We start from the raw sequence: 14,819 nt of genomic DNA on the forward strand, positions 1-14,819 counted from the left end.
TAACTTCTCATTAAAATCAGATGTTTACAAAATAATTTTTTGTCAGGTAACAAAATAAAACCTTTACTATCTGATTCAGTTCTGTGTTACGAATAAAATGAGACCCCACTTTATATAATTCTAACAAATATGTGTTGTCCATTTAACCTGTCTGATTAAAAACATGATTTTGTGTAGATTCTGTAAAAAGTGATGTTTGGTCAGAGTAAGGTGATTATATCTATCATTACCGAGTCTGTAGCGTTTAACTGACTGCCGTGAGTGACCAGGTAAGTCACCACCTCCAGGTGTCCGTTCACAGCCGCCAACATTAATGGTGTCCTTCCATACTGTAATATCAACATATAACAGACATCAAAACTTGTGTCATAAACTGGACAATGTTGTGTAATAAATATAAACAAAATATATATCACATGAATCAGTGGTCAAAACTGAATAAAATGACCAGTCACACTTGTATTTATATTATACATAAAGAACAAATAAACAACATGTTTTATTGTGAGATGTCAGAACTTCCATCAGAACTGTCAGGTTAAAAAAAAAAAAAATTCTAGAAACATAAACAATATTTATATCAATGGACTCAGCTGGACAAGACAATTAAAATAAGACCCCACTTTATATAATTCTATCAAATATTTGTTGTCCATTAAATCTGTACAATTAACAATGATTAATAAGAATGACAAAAGTGAGAAAAAAAACTTTTTTTCAAGAAACATTCAAAAGAGTTATATTTTCTGATTCAGTACGAAGAGACAAGTAAAATAAGACCCCACTTTATATAATTCTGTCAAGTATTTGTTATTTTTAAAAGATGTTTTACATAAGATCTGTAGAATTAACATTATCTGACTAAAGATGTTAACACAACTTTTTCTTATCAAATTCTCATTAAAATCAGATGTATACAAAATATTTTTTTTGTCAAGAAACAAAATAAAACCTTAACTATCTGATTCAGTTCTGTGTTACGAATAAAATGAGACCCCACTTTATATAATTCTAACTAATATTTATGACCATTAAACTTGTCTGATTAACAACATGATTTTGTGTAGATTCTGTATAAAATGGTGTTTGGTCAGAGTAAGGTCATTATATCTATCATTACCCGGTCTGTAGCGTGAAACTGACTGCCGTGAGTGACCAGGTAAGTCACCACCTCCAGGTGTCCTCCCCAAGCCGCCCACATTAATGGTGTCCTTCCTCCCTATAATATCAACATATAACAGACATCAAAACTTGTGTCATAAACTGGACAATGTTGTGTAATAAATATAAACAAAATATATATCACATGAATCAGTGGTCAAAACTGAATAAAATGACCAGTCACACTTTTATTTATATTCTACATAAAACAACAAATAAACAACATGTTTTATTGTGAGATGTCAGAACTTGCAACAGAACTGTCAGGTTAAAATAAAACTTTTTTCTAGAACACACAAACAATATTTATATCAATGGACTCAGCTGGACAAGACAATTAAAATGAGACCCCACTTTATATAATTCTATCAAATATTTGTTGTCCATTAAATCTGTCTGATTAACAATGATTACATAGAATGATCAAAAGTTTAAAGAATTTACTTTTTTCAAGAAACATTAAAACGAGTAATATTTTCTGATTCAGTACGAAGAGACAAGAAAAGTGAGACCCCACTTTATATAATTCTATCAAGTATTTGTTATTTTTAAAAGATGTTTCACATTAAATCTGTAGAATTAATATTATCTGACTAAAAATGTTAACACAACTCGTTCTGTTTAACTTCTCATTAAAATCAAATGTTTACAAAATAATTTTTCATCAAAAAACAAAATAAAACCTTAACGATCTGATTCAGTTCTGTGTTACGAATAAAATGATGCCCCACTTTATATAATTCTAACAAATATTTGTTGTCCATTAAACTTGTCTGATTAACAACATGATTTTGTGTAGATTCTGTTTAAAGTGATGTTTAGTCAGAGTAAGGTGATTATATCTATCATTACCCTGGATTTAGCGCCTAACTGACTGCCCTGAGTGACTAGGTAAGTCACCACCTCCAGGTGTCCTCCCTCAGCCGCCAATATTAATGGTGTCCATCCACTCTGAAATATCAACATATAACAAACATCAAAACTTGTGTCATAAACTGGACAATGTTGTGTAATAAATATAAACAAAATATATATCACATGAATCAGTGGTCAAAACTGAATAAAATGACCAGTCATACTTTTATTTATATTCTACATAAACAACAAATAAACAACATGTTTTATTGTGAGATGTCAGAACTTTCATCAGAACTGTCAGATTAAAAACAAACTTTTTTTCTAGAACATAAACAATATTTATATCAATGGACTCAGCTGGACAAGACAATTAAAATGAGACCCCACTTTATATAATTCTGTCAAGTATTTGTTGTCCATTAAATCTGTCTGATTAACAATGATTACGTAGAATGATCAAAGTTAAAAAAAAAAAAATTCAAGAAACATTAAAACGAGTTATATTTTCTGATTCAGTGCGAAGAGACAAGAAAAAGAAGACCGCACTTTATATAATTCTGTCAAGTATTTGTAATTTTAAAAGACATTTTACATTAAATCTGAAGAATTAACATTATCTGACTAAAGATGTTAACACAACTCGTTCTCTATAACTTCTCATTAAAATCAGATGTTTACAAAATAATTTTTTGTCAAGAAACAAAATAAAACCTTAACGATCTGATTCAGTTCTGTGTTACGAATAAAATGATGCACCACTTTATATAATTCTAACAAATATTTGTTGTCCATTAAACATGTCTGATTAACAGTATTTTGTGTCTTTTCAAAATAATGATCAAAGCTTAGAAAATATCAAGTGGTATTTCCGTGTAAAATGTTGGGTGTCTACCAGTTGGGTGTATGTTTGTGGTGAGTATAAGGGTGATATAGCAATGGTGAATGTTTGTAATGAGTGTAAGGGTAATATAGCAATGGTGTATGTTTGTGGTGAGTATAAGGGTAATATAGCAATGGTGTATGTTTGTGGTGAGTATAAGGGTAATCTAGCAATGGTGTATGTTTGTGGTGAGTATAAGGGTAATCTAGCAATGGTGTATGTGTGTGGTGAGTATAAGGGTAATATAGCAATGGTGTTTGTTTGTGGTGAGTATAAGGGTAATATAGCAATGGTGTATGTTTGTGGTGAGTATAAGGGTAATCTAGCAATGATGTATGTTTGTGGTGAGTATAAGGGTAATATAACAATGGTGTATGTTTGTGGTGAGTATAAGGGTAATATAGCAATGGTGTATGTTTGTGGTGAGTATAAGGGTAATATAGCAATGGTGTATGTTTGTGGTGAGTATAAGGGTAATATAGCAATGGTGTATGTTTGTGGTGAGTATAAGGGTAATATAGCAACGGTGTATGTTTATGGGGAGTATAAGGGTAATATAGCAATGGTGTATGTTTCTGGTGAGTATAAGGGTAATATAGCAATGGTGTATGTTTGTGGTGAGTATAAGTAAAGAACTGCAATAAGCAATGTTTATTTTTTTCAAGTTTGCATTGCCTATAAGTGTGATCTGTAACTTGTTTGTGATGAGTGTAATAATGTCATTGCTATGTCACATGTTGGTGTTGAGTATAAGAGTGTCATTGTTATGTCACATGTTGGTGTTGAGTATAAGAGGGTCATTTCTGTGTCACATGTTGGTGTTGAGTATGAGAATGTCATTGCTATGTCACATGTTGGTGTCGAGTATAAGTGTGTCATTGCGATGTCACATGTTGGTGTTGAGTATAAGAGTGTCATTGCTATGTCACATGTTGGTGTTGAGTATAAGAGTGTCATTGCTATGTCACATGTTGGTGTTGAGTACAAGAGTGTCATTGCTATGTCACATGTTGGTGTTGAGTATAAGAATCACTGCTATGTCACATGTTGGTGTTGAGTTTAAGAGTGACATTATGTAGGTGTCACATGTCATGTTCAGTACAGGAGTAGTAAATAAATGTTGTATGATCAGGTGTCACATGTCATGTTCAGTACAAGAGTGGAAAATGAAAGTTGTATGATCAGGGGTCACATGTCATGTTTAGTACAGGAGAGGTAAATGCATGGTGTATGATCAGGTGTCACATGTCATGTTCAGTAGAGGAGTGGTAAATGAATGTTGTATGATCAGGTGTCACATGTCATATTCAGTACAGGAGTGATTAATGAATGTTGTATAATCAGGTGTTACATATCATGTTTAGTACTGTAGTAATAAATGTATGTTGTATAATCAGGTGTTACATGTCTTGTTCAGTTCTGGAGTGGTAAATGCATGTTGTATAATCAGGTGTTACATATTATGTTTAGTACTGGAGTAGTAAATGCAGGTTGTATGATCATGTGTCACATGTCATGTTTAGTACAGGAGTGGTAAATGAATGTTGTATAATCAGGTGTCACATGTCATGTTCAGTACAGGAGTGGTAAATGAATGTTGTATAATCAGGTGTTTCATGTCATGTTCAGTACTGGAGTGGTAAATGAATGTTGTATGATCAGGTGTCACATGTCATGTTCAGTACTGGAGTGGTAAATGAATGTTGTATAATCAGGTGTCACATGTCATGTTCAGTACTGGAGTGGTAAATGAATGTTGTATGATCAGGTGTCACATGTCATGTTCAGTACAGGAGTGGCATATGCATGTTGTATGATCAGGTGTCACATGTCATGTTCAGTTCTGGAGTGGTAAATGAATGTTGTATGATCAGGTGTCACATGTCATGTTTAGTACAGGAGTGGCATATGCATGTTGTATAATCAGGTGTCACATGTCATGTTCAGTACAGGAGTGGTAAATGAATGTTGTATAATCAGGTGTTGTAAGATCAGGTGTCACATGTCATGTTTAGTACAGGAGTGGCATATGCATGTTGTATAATCAGGTGTCACATGTCATGTTCAGTACAGGAGTGGTAAATGAAGGTTGTATAATCAGGTGTTACATGTCATGTTCAGTACTGGAGTGGTAAATGAATGTTGTATGATCAGGTGTCACATGTCATGTTCAGTACTGGAGTGGTAAATGAATGTTGTATAATCAGGTGTCACATGTCATGTTCAGTACTGGAGTGGTAAATGAATGTTGTATGATCAGGTGTCACATGTCATGTTCAGTACAGGAGTGGCATATGCATGTTGTATGATCAGGTGTCACATGTCATGTTCAGTACAGGAGTGGCATATGCATGTTGTATAATCAGGTGTCACATGTCATGTTCAGTACAGGAGTGGTAAATGAATGTTGTATAATCAGGTGTTACATGTCATGTTCAGTACTGGAGTGGTAAATGAATGTTGTATGATCAGGTGTCACATGTCATGTTCAGTACTGGAGTGGTAAATGACTGTTGTATAATCAGGTGTCACATGTCATGTTCAGTACTGGAGTGGTAAATGAATGTTGAATGATCAGGTGTCACATGTCATGTTCAGTACAGGAGTGGCATATGCATGTTGTATAATCAGGTGTCACATGTCATGTTCAGTACAGGAGTGGTAAATGAATGTTGTATAATCAGGTGTTACATGTCATGTTCAGTACTGGAGTGGTAAATGAATGTTGTATGATCAGGTGTCACATGTCATGTTCAGTACTGGAGTGGTAAATGAATGTTGTATAATCAGGTGTCACATGTCATGTTCAGTACTGGAGTGGTAAATGAATGTTGAATGATCAGGTGTCACATGTCATGTTCAGTACAGGAGTGGCATATGCATGTTGTATGATCAGGTGTCACATGTCATGTTCAGTAAAAGATTGGTAAATGAAAGTTGTATGATCAGGTGTTACATATCATGTTCAGAACAGGAGTGGTTAATGAATGTTGTATGATCAGGTGTCACATGTCATGTTTAGTACTGGAGTGGTAAATGAAAGATATATTATCAGGTGTCACATGTCATGTTCAGTACAGGAGTAGTAAATGAAAGTTGTATGATCAGATGGCACAAGTCATGTTCAGTACAAGAGTGGTAAATGCAGGTTGTATAATCAGGTGTCACATGTCATGTTCAGTACAGGAGAGGTAAATGGGTGTGGTATGATCTGGTGTTACATGTCATGTTCAGTATATGAGTGGTAAATGAATGTTGTATGCTGTGGTGTCACATGTCATGTTCAGTACAGGAGTGGTACATGCATGTTGTATGATCAGGTGTCACATGTCATGTTTAGTACAGGAGTGGTCAATGCAAGTTGTATGATCAGGTGTCATGTCTCAAGTCGTGGTCATGCAAGATTTTTTTGGGACCAAAGTAATGTTTTTTGTGTAGAATACTATGTTACGTGTAATAAAGTAAATCTATATTTCAAATGTATACAGTTACGAAGTATCAGACAGCAACTCTTTGACATACAAACTGGAGTTGTATTCATCAGTGTAATAAAGTTAATCACAATATATCATAATACTATGTTTCTTAATATTTTGAAGACAAGAGTATTTGCAATTAATAGAATGTACACTGAATCATAGAACACTAACAAGGGCAATGTTTAACTGATCCACATTATGTGTACTAAATAATAAATATCTGTAAATGTGTTAAACATTTTACTTTACTTACAAATTCATCTTTATATTCCAAGTTAGCTCTGTTCTTTATACATATTTCTACCTCTTTTATATTCCCCTCCCTTGCAGCTGTAAGAAGTTTCTGTAAGCAAAACAAAGCTTTTACATTTTCCTCTAGAACATACAAATGTATTATAAATGTAATAATTGAATTTAGCAAGCTACATTTTTACAGTTCCAACAGTTTATACCAAAAACTAGTGATTACCAAGAAGGAGTGAAATTGTTGTCTATAATTTAAAAGGTTTATTTTTTAGAAAAGTCTGTAGACAATTGTATATGCATCAGTTTTGAGATCAGCCTAAGTTTTTGTTGAGGTTTGTACTGCACGCCTGTATCTTTATAACATAGGTCATATGACACAGGTCACATGACACTGACTGACTCTGAGAATATTACACACCTGTATCATATCTTAATGTACATTTTATAGACAACATAAGTCACATGACATAGGTCACATGACACTGACTGACTCTGAGAATACTACACACCTGTATCTTTATGTACAGTTTATAGACAACATAGATCACATGACATACATTTTGTAGGTCACACGACACTGACTGACTCTGAGAATACTACACACCTGTATCTTTCTGTACAGTTTATAGACAACATAAGACACATGACATAGGTCACATGACAATGACTTTTAAGAAGAAAAACTTACCTCATCCCAACTTGCCATTATATCCTGTAAAAGAAATTGAAATCATTGTATATTTATTAAAATAAGGAGATATGATTACCAATGAGACAACTATCCATTTAAGTTCAAATGAAGTGGATGTAAGCAATTATAGGCAACAGTACGGCCTTCAACAATAAGAACAAGAGGCTGTCAAGTGACAGCTAACTGGATTTTCCTGCATACAATGTAGGTCGAACCCTGAACAGTTGAACAAGTATGGACACAACATTTAAGCTTAAAACAGCTCTGAATTTGGATTCTGATTGAATATTTATAATAGATTATTTTCTCATTAAGAGGGAATGCCAAAAACCATCAAGCTTCCTCCCTAAAATTTATTGAAAGTACATTTTTAATTAATAATGAAAATGATATTTGCAAATCTGAAACACAAACAGGATCATGTACAAAAATAAACATTAACACACACAGCAAAAATGAATTACCACATAACAACTGTGACATCTACCTTCATAACACACATGACTTTAAATAAAAGCCAAAAAGAAATTTTGATGTTATCATTACTCAGGTCAGGAACACTACCTTATATGGAAATGCATGAATTAGCATACTTATGTTATCGCACGTGTAATTGTTTATTTACGTGTGACGCAATTTATTGTTACCTGGTTTTTTGACAAATCCACTAAATGAGCAACAATGCATTATGGACTACTACGTGTTTACAATCAACCAAGAACACGTGCTACTTACTTAAATACAGCACATTTTGTCGTGCAATGCGGGATTAACAATTTCGCTTAGTTTTTCATTTTTTGTATCCACATTTATAGTTCGTGATATGAAGTATTCGTTCCATGCTCAGATTAATGAAGAGTTCTTTCTATGCGAAGAAAAAGTGTTTGATTTACCAGATATATAGCTATTCACGTGTTTGATGATGACATGCAGAATTCATGTATTTGTCCACCAGACAGCAACGAAACAACAGTGAAAAACACAATTACACATCAGACAAGCATACAAGTGTAAAGTTAGCCGTCGATTACAGCCGATGCTAATATTCATGAGTGCAGAAACTTTCGTATACATAGTTAAAGAGAAATGTGTGATCCATGAATTTTGTGTTCATACAAAAGACGAAGACTAAGAGTTTGTCAAGTATCTGATCACGCTGATGGGGTCACTAAACTTTTTGAGTTTAAAAATATATATTGCACCTACTTTTATTTTTAAAAAGTAATTTAAATCGAGGACAAAATGTGTTTATATATTTGTCTTTAAGAGACAATAGCGTATAATCATCAATCGTGGCCATTAATAGCCGACTATACGGTATGGGGTTTTCTCATTGTTGAAGGCGTTACAGTTGCCTATCATTACTTACATCCACTTTATTTGTGCTTAAGTGGATAGTTGTCCCATTTGGCAATCATATCCCATCTCCTTATTTTTGTATATAAACATCCCTCAGAAGTTCGGGTTTCCATTATAAAGTATTTACATACATGTACATGACAGTGTTTAAAAAAAGTATTGATTTTTGACATATTTCAGTATTTGGCACTTTCAAACTGTTCCCTTTGCTCTGACGGTAGTGGAAAACAACTGTTGTTTCATATTTTTCCTCTTTGCTAAGATTTTTTTTCAAATGGAGATATTAGATTTTTTAAATTTTTAACGGACTCGTACTCGAACATTCATGACATTTGTCAATCTTAATAAAAGCATTGATGATGTTATCCATGTTTATGTTCGACAACGTGGGAAATTTGATATGTTTTGTGAAAATTGCACCTTTACACCTAAACCTACTATATTTCTTTTATGCATTGGATATAAAAATTTCTATTTTTGTATATAAAATAAGGCCGATTTTTTTTATGTTATTTTACACAAATAATTTTTGGTCACTTTATAGCTTACTAATCGGAGATATTGCACAGGACAGCAGCCGAACGATAAAAATACCTATGACGGACTCTGCTGTTGTCTGTTCTATAGTCGGGTTGTTGTCTTTTTGACACATTCCCAATTTCCATTCTCAATTTTATGCATCGAGTGATGAAACTATACAAAATTTGTTAAGCTATTTACCGTCTGAGCTTTAATAACACTTATTTTTAGCATACTGAATATTATGATGTTCAGATCCTGATAAAAAGTTTACACATCCAGACTCCAGTACATATAGAAGTGTTTCTGTGCCAGTTTTTGTGTTTTTCGAGGCAGAAATGTTTTTGGAATGACATTATATATGTTTTAAAGAGATTACAAAATTTTCATACTTGACAGTAATCATTTCATACGAAATTTCACGGTTTCACGTCGTGAAATTATTGCACAGGTACAATGCATAACAATGGAAACAAACCTGTTTAACTACTTTTACAAGGCGAGAAAGAAAGTCGAACAGTGAAGCTCGTAAGCAATACTTTTTCAATCTGAGCATGCAAACTGAAGATTATGTGATTTTAAAGAAACGTGTTAAAGTAAAGTCCCTTACTTATTACAATACAATTAAATACCCAAAATAAAATCTGTTGGTACGAGTTCTACAACCGTCAATATGGGATTACATGTGGGTCTTCGTCAAACTGTTATTGCAACTTCAGCATGTTATTGTTAAGTCTGTCTGCAAGGCCTTAATGCCACTTTATATTCATACCCCTTCTGCCACCAGTCAATCAGAATCTGAAAAAAAGTTTTAAAATTTAAAACATGTAAACAGATTAAACAGAATAGAGAATGGAAACAAGGAATGTGTCAAAGAGACAACAACCAAACCAGAGAGCAGAGACAGCCAAAGGCCAACAATGGGTCATCAACACAGCCAGAAAATTCCGCACCCAGAGGCACACTTGATCTGGCCCCTAAAGGGTAATCATTATCTGCTCAGCAAAGTAAAGGCAAATATGTTTGTTATTTGTAAAATAAATCATAACTATTTTAATTTTCAGTGGCCTCTAGGGAATGCTTGAAACTGTGCGCGGAAACTAAATGCATAGCCATGAATTTTTGAATCAAATTAATACATTATAATTCATTAACCATGGTAAATCAATGAGACGAGGCTTTTAAGGGATAAACTTAGCTGTTATAACAAGGCTTAGTTATTTAAGGCATGTAACTTACTATATATGAGAATCTTGGGAATTACTGGGAAGCTTGCGCAGAACCTCATTACATGCTCTGATCATATTTCTTACAATAAATTAAAATACATTGTAATTAAGCATGTATATGTCTGAGCAAATGCTTTGGAGTGATGAAGAGAAGCTGTAATAACACCCTTTAGTAATTACAGACATACATGTACTTTTTCTGTAATAACATAGGTGTACTATGCATGATTGGAAACTATGAACTGTTATATCTTTCTTTAGTTGAGTATACATAAAGACAATAGTAATATCAATAGAACTTGTATACATTTATACAAAACTAATGATGTATATTGTTCCTTTGAAACATGTAACATACATATGTTATCACAGTTCTTTGATTTTTTAGTCCACAATAACAAATGTATGTTATTTTTTCTGTAATAACTCTATAAAGTTATATCCTTGACTGACTGAACCATGAAAATGAGGTCAACGTCGGGTGACAGCTGCCAGTTGGACATGTACATCTTATAATGATTCCATATACAAATAAATTGGGAATGTTTCCATGGGACACAGAAGTTGCCCCCGCTTGCATATCATATAAAGTTATAAAGGGACATAACTGAAGAACGGTAAAGGTCACTATCAAAATTTGGTTGAGGCTAACTTAAGTCAGAGAACGGGAACGAAATATTCAACACCTTAAAGGCTTTATCATTTTAAAGGGGCATAACTCTAGAACGGTTTAAGTGAAGCACCAAAATTCAAACTTGATCTGTGCTTTGTGCAAATTTAAGCATTGTGTATAAGTTTCATAACATTTGGTTGAGGCAAACTAAAGTTAGAGAATGGATACCACCTTTGGGACGCACAGACAATTGAAAATACTTGCTATTGCACAATACTGTGCAATTGAAGATTTCTTGCTATTGCACAATACTGTACAATTGAAGATGTCTTGATATTGCTGAATGCTGAATACTGTGCAATTGAAAATTTCTTGCTATTGCACAATACTTAATATAATAATTTTGAATCCTGATTTGGACCAACTTGAAAACTAGGCCCATAATCAAAAATCTAAGTACATGCTTAGATTCAGCATATCAAAGCTGCCCTAGAATTTAATTTTTGTTAAAATCAAACTTAGTTTAATTTTGAACCCTTTGGACCTTAATGTAGACACAGTTAGATTTTGGCATATCAAAGAACCCCAATTATTCAATTTTTGATGAAATCAAACAAAGTTTAATTTTGGACCCTGATTTGGATTAACTTGAAAAATGGGTTAATAATCAAAAATCTAAATACATTTTTAGATTCAGCATATCAAAGAACCCCAATTATTCAATTTTTGTTAAAATCAAACTAAGTTTAATTTTGGACCCTTTGGTCCTTAATGTAGACCAATTTGAAAACGGGACCAAAAATTAAGAATCTACATACACAGTTAGATTCAGCATATCAAAGAACCCCAATTATTCAATTTTTGAAGAAATCAAACAAAGTTTAGTTTTGGACCCTTCTGTTGGGACCAAAACTCCCAAAATCAATCCCAACCTTCCTTTTATAGTCATAAACCTTGTGTTTAAATTTCATAGATTTCTATTTACTTATACATGTTATACTAAAGTTATGGTGCAAAAACCAAGAAAAATGCTTATTTGGGCCCCTTTTTCCTAAACTATTGGGATGCTCAACTCCCAAAATCAATCCCAACCTTCCTTTTGTGTTCATAAACCTTGTGTTTAAATTTCATTGATTTCTATTAACTTATACTAAAGTTATTGTGCAAAAACCAAGAGTAATGCTTATTTGGACCCTTTTTTGGCCACTAATTCCTAAACAGTTAGAACCAAAACTCCAAAAAATCAATCCCAACCTGCCTTTTGTGGTCATAAACCTTGTGTAAAATTTTGATAGATTTCTATTTACTTAAACTTAAGTTATAGTGCGAAAACCAAGAAAATGCTTATTTGGGCCCTTTTTGGCCCCTTATTTCTAAACTGTTGGGACCAAAACTTACAAAATCAATCCCAACCTTCCTTTTATGGTCATAAACCTTGTGTTTAAATTTTAGATTTCTATTTACTTAAACTAAAGTTATAGTGCGAAAACCAAAAATAATTCGGACAACGACGACGACAACGACTACGACGCCAACGTGATACCAATATACGACCAAAAATTAAAATTTTTGCGGTCGTATAAAAATCGACTTGTTTATGTCTGAGCTCTGACTGTATAAAAGGCAATAACTCTGTAAGGGTCAACTGACCATTTTGGTCATGTTGACTTTTTTGTAGATCTTACTTTGCTGAACATTATAATTGCTGTTTACATTTTATCTCTTTCTACATGTATAATAATATTCAAGATAATAACCAAAAACGGCAAAATTTCCATAAAATTACCAATTCAGGGGCAGCAACCCAACAACGGGTTGTCCGATAAATTTCAAGACAGATAGATATTGACCTGATAAACAATTTTACCCCATGTTAGATTTGCTCTAAATTCTTTGTTTCAGAGATACATGTATAAGCCAAAATCTACATTTTACCCCTATGATATATTTTTAGCCATGGTGGCCATCTTGGTTGGTTGGCCGGGTTACCGGACACATTTTTTTAAACTAGATACCCCAATGATGATTGTGGACAACTTTGGTTTAATTTGGCCCAGCAGTTTCAGAGGAGAAGATTTTTGTAAAAATTAACGACGACCGACCACGACGGACGCCAGACGCAAAGTGATGAGAAAAGCTCACTTGGTCCTTTGGGCCAGGTGAGCTAAAAAACACTTTACAATGATCAGTACACCTTATTCATTTCATATGCGACCGTCATTGTCTTCTTTAGAATAGTTAGTGCCTCAAATATATGCCAATTGAGGCTAAAACTGCATGCAAGTTTTCCTTGAAAAGTGAAAAAACTGTGCATCAGACCATGCTATCTGCAAAAAAAGTTGAATGCATGAGTTTTTTTGCAATAAGACTTCTTGTATTATAACGTCTTAGCATAGAAATGAACAAAAAGTAACAAATTTCCACTTCTCAAAGCTTCTGTATGCATTTTTATATGTAAATATGTGCTACGGCCTAAATCGACTCTAAATGATTTTCAATCTCACATGGCCAAAGACCATTTTATTCTCATGTGGTAAGCTTTTTGTAACTTTTCTTTACATTTAAAGTACATTTAATATATATTGAAGAATAATTTATGGTAAAATAACTTCAAAAACTTGAAATTGGGTGAAAAAATTGCATGTTTATGTAAGGCTTCCCTTAATTTGAAAATCTCTATTTTTAGGCACAGGTTCATATATAAATTTGACTTTTAGATAATTGTAATAGATCTGATAAATCAGATGAGTGTTAAGTTGTTTTAAATACTTAATATATTATATATAGGAGCATTTAAAAAGCTATTTTTTTCACTTTTGCAATATTTTAATTTTTTAAGCCCAAATCTTGACAGTAATGACGGTTGAAATTATTTGGTTTAAACGTCAAAATTAAACATCCACATTTCAATATTAAAATGGCCATAGTTTCTATAATATATATCATATGGCCATGACATTTGGCCAACTATCTTATAATTCCGTAAGCTTAGGTCATGCAAAGTTTTATTAAAATTGGTCTAGTCCTTCTATCCTATTAGGTCCGAGGACACAGTTATCGTCCTTTGATTTTCGTTGTCCACAAATATAGTCCCTAGTGTGAACAGTGTATAACTTGCCAATTTTTTTCATTCCCTTTCTTGATTTATTTCTTGATATTTTATGCATGAAATATTAAGTAAGGGGATGAAATTACATGATAACAAAATTTGGGTGCTGAATCTTTATGTTAAGTAGTGATTTGGTACAGTTAAAAAATGTAAAAAATTAGTATGTCTGAAGCTGTCAAACTTAATTTTAGACCCCCTTAAGGATGTAAGGCATTAAGGGCATCCGATACAGTTTCTCGATGTCATTTTTATAGTATTGAAACATGTTGTAGGCCTTGGCGAGTTAAAAAATAAAACACAAGATCAAAAAAAAAGGTCACCATGCTCGTTTTCGAGAAAATTGAGGCTGAAATTGGGGGATTTGTGCAATTTTTCAAAAAAGTTAGGCAGTGTTATAAAAATTTTAGAGCAAATATTTTTTGTCGTAAATTATTAAGATAGGGTTCAATTTGAAGCTGTGATAAGTGACAATAAGCAAAATGATAAGGAAAAAAATAAATCCCTACACGAATGACTATACACTTTTTCAAGGTGTGCTTGAAATTGCGGACCAGATGCTTAAAGTGGTATTTTTGTAATCCAAAAAATATAGAAATAAACTGTTTCTGAAAATGTCATTTTTATAATTTTTCTGCATAAACTGCATTTTGTCATGCTTTCTCCAAATATCAAATA

General features: G+C 33.0%; 1 protein-coding gene across 1 annotated transcript in view; it reads right to left on the reverse strand.

Annotated features, from left to right (window-relative positions):
- LOC134718303 (uncharacterized) overlaps nt 1–7,330 on the reverse strand; it is a 38,742-nt gene extending 31,412 nt beyond the window's left edge. The window contains exons 1-5 of the mRNA XM_063580798.1: nt 7,313–7,330; nt 6,632–6,721; nt 2,037–2,112; nt 1,121–1,219; nt 148–329 (exon numbers count right to left, since the gene is read on the reverse strand). Of these exons, the coding sequence (XP_063436868.1) occupies nt 148–329; nt 1,121–1,219; nt 2,037–2,112; nt 6,632–6,721; nt 7,313–7,330 (465 nt within the window). The remainder of the gene's footprint in view (nt 1–147; nt 330–1,120; nt 1,220–2,036; nt 2,113–6,631; nt 6,722–7,312) is intronic.
- Nucleotides 7,331–14,819: the final 7,489 nt, after the last annotated feature.

The sequence above is a fragment of the Mytilus trossulus genome, chromosome 5 (genome assembly GCF_036588685.1).
Source record: "Mytilus trossulus isolate FHL-02 chromosome 5, PNRI_Mtr1.1.1.hap1, whole genome shotgun sequence".
NCBI classification, from domain to species: domain Eukaryota; kingdom Metazoa; phylum Mollusca; class Bivalvia; order Mytilida; family Mytilidae; genus Mytilus; species Mytilus trossulus.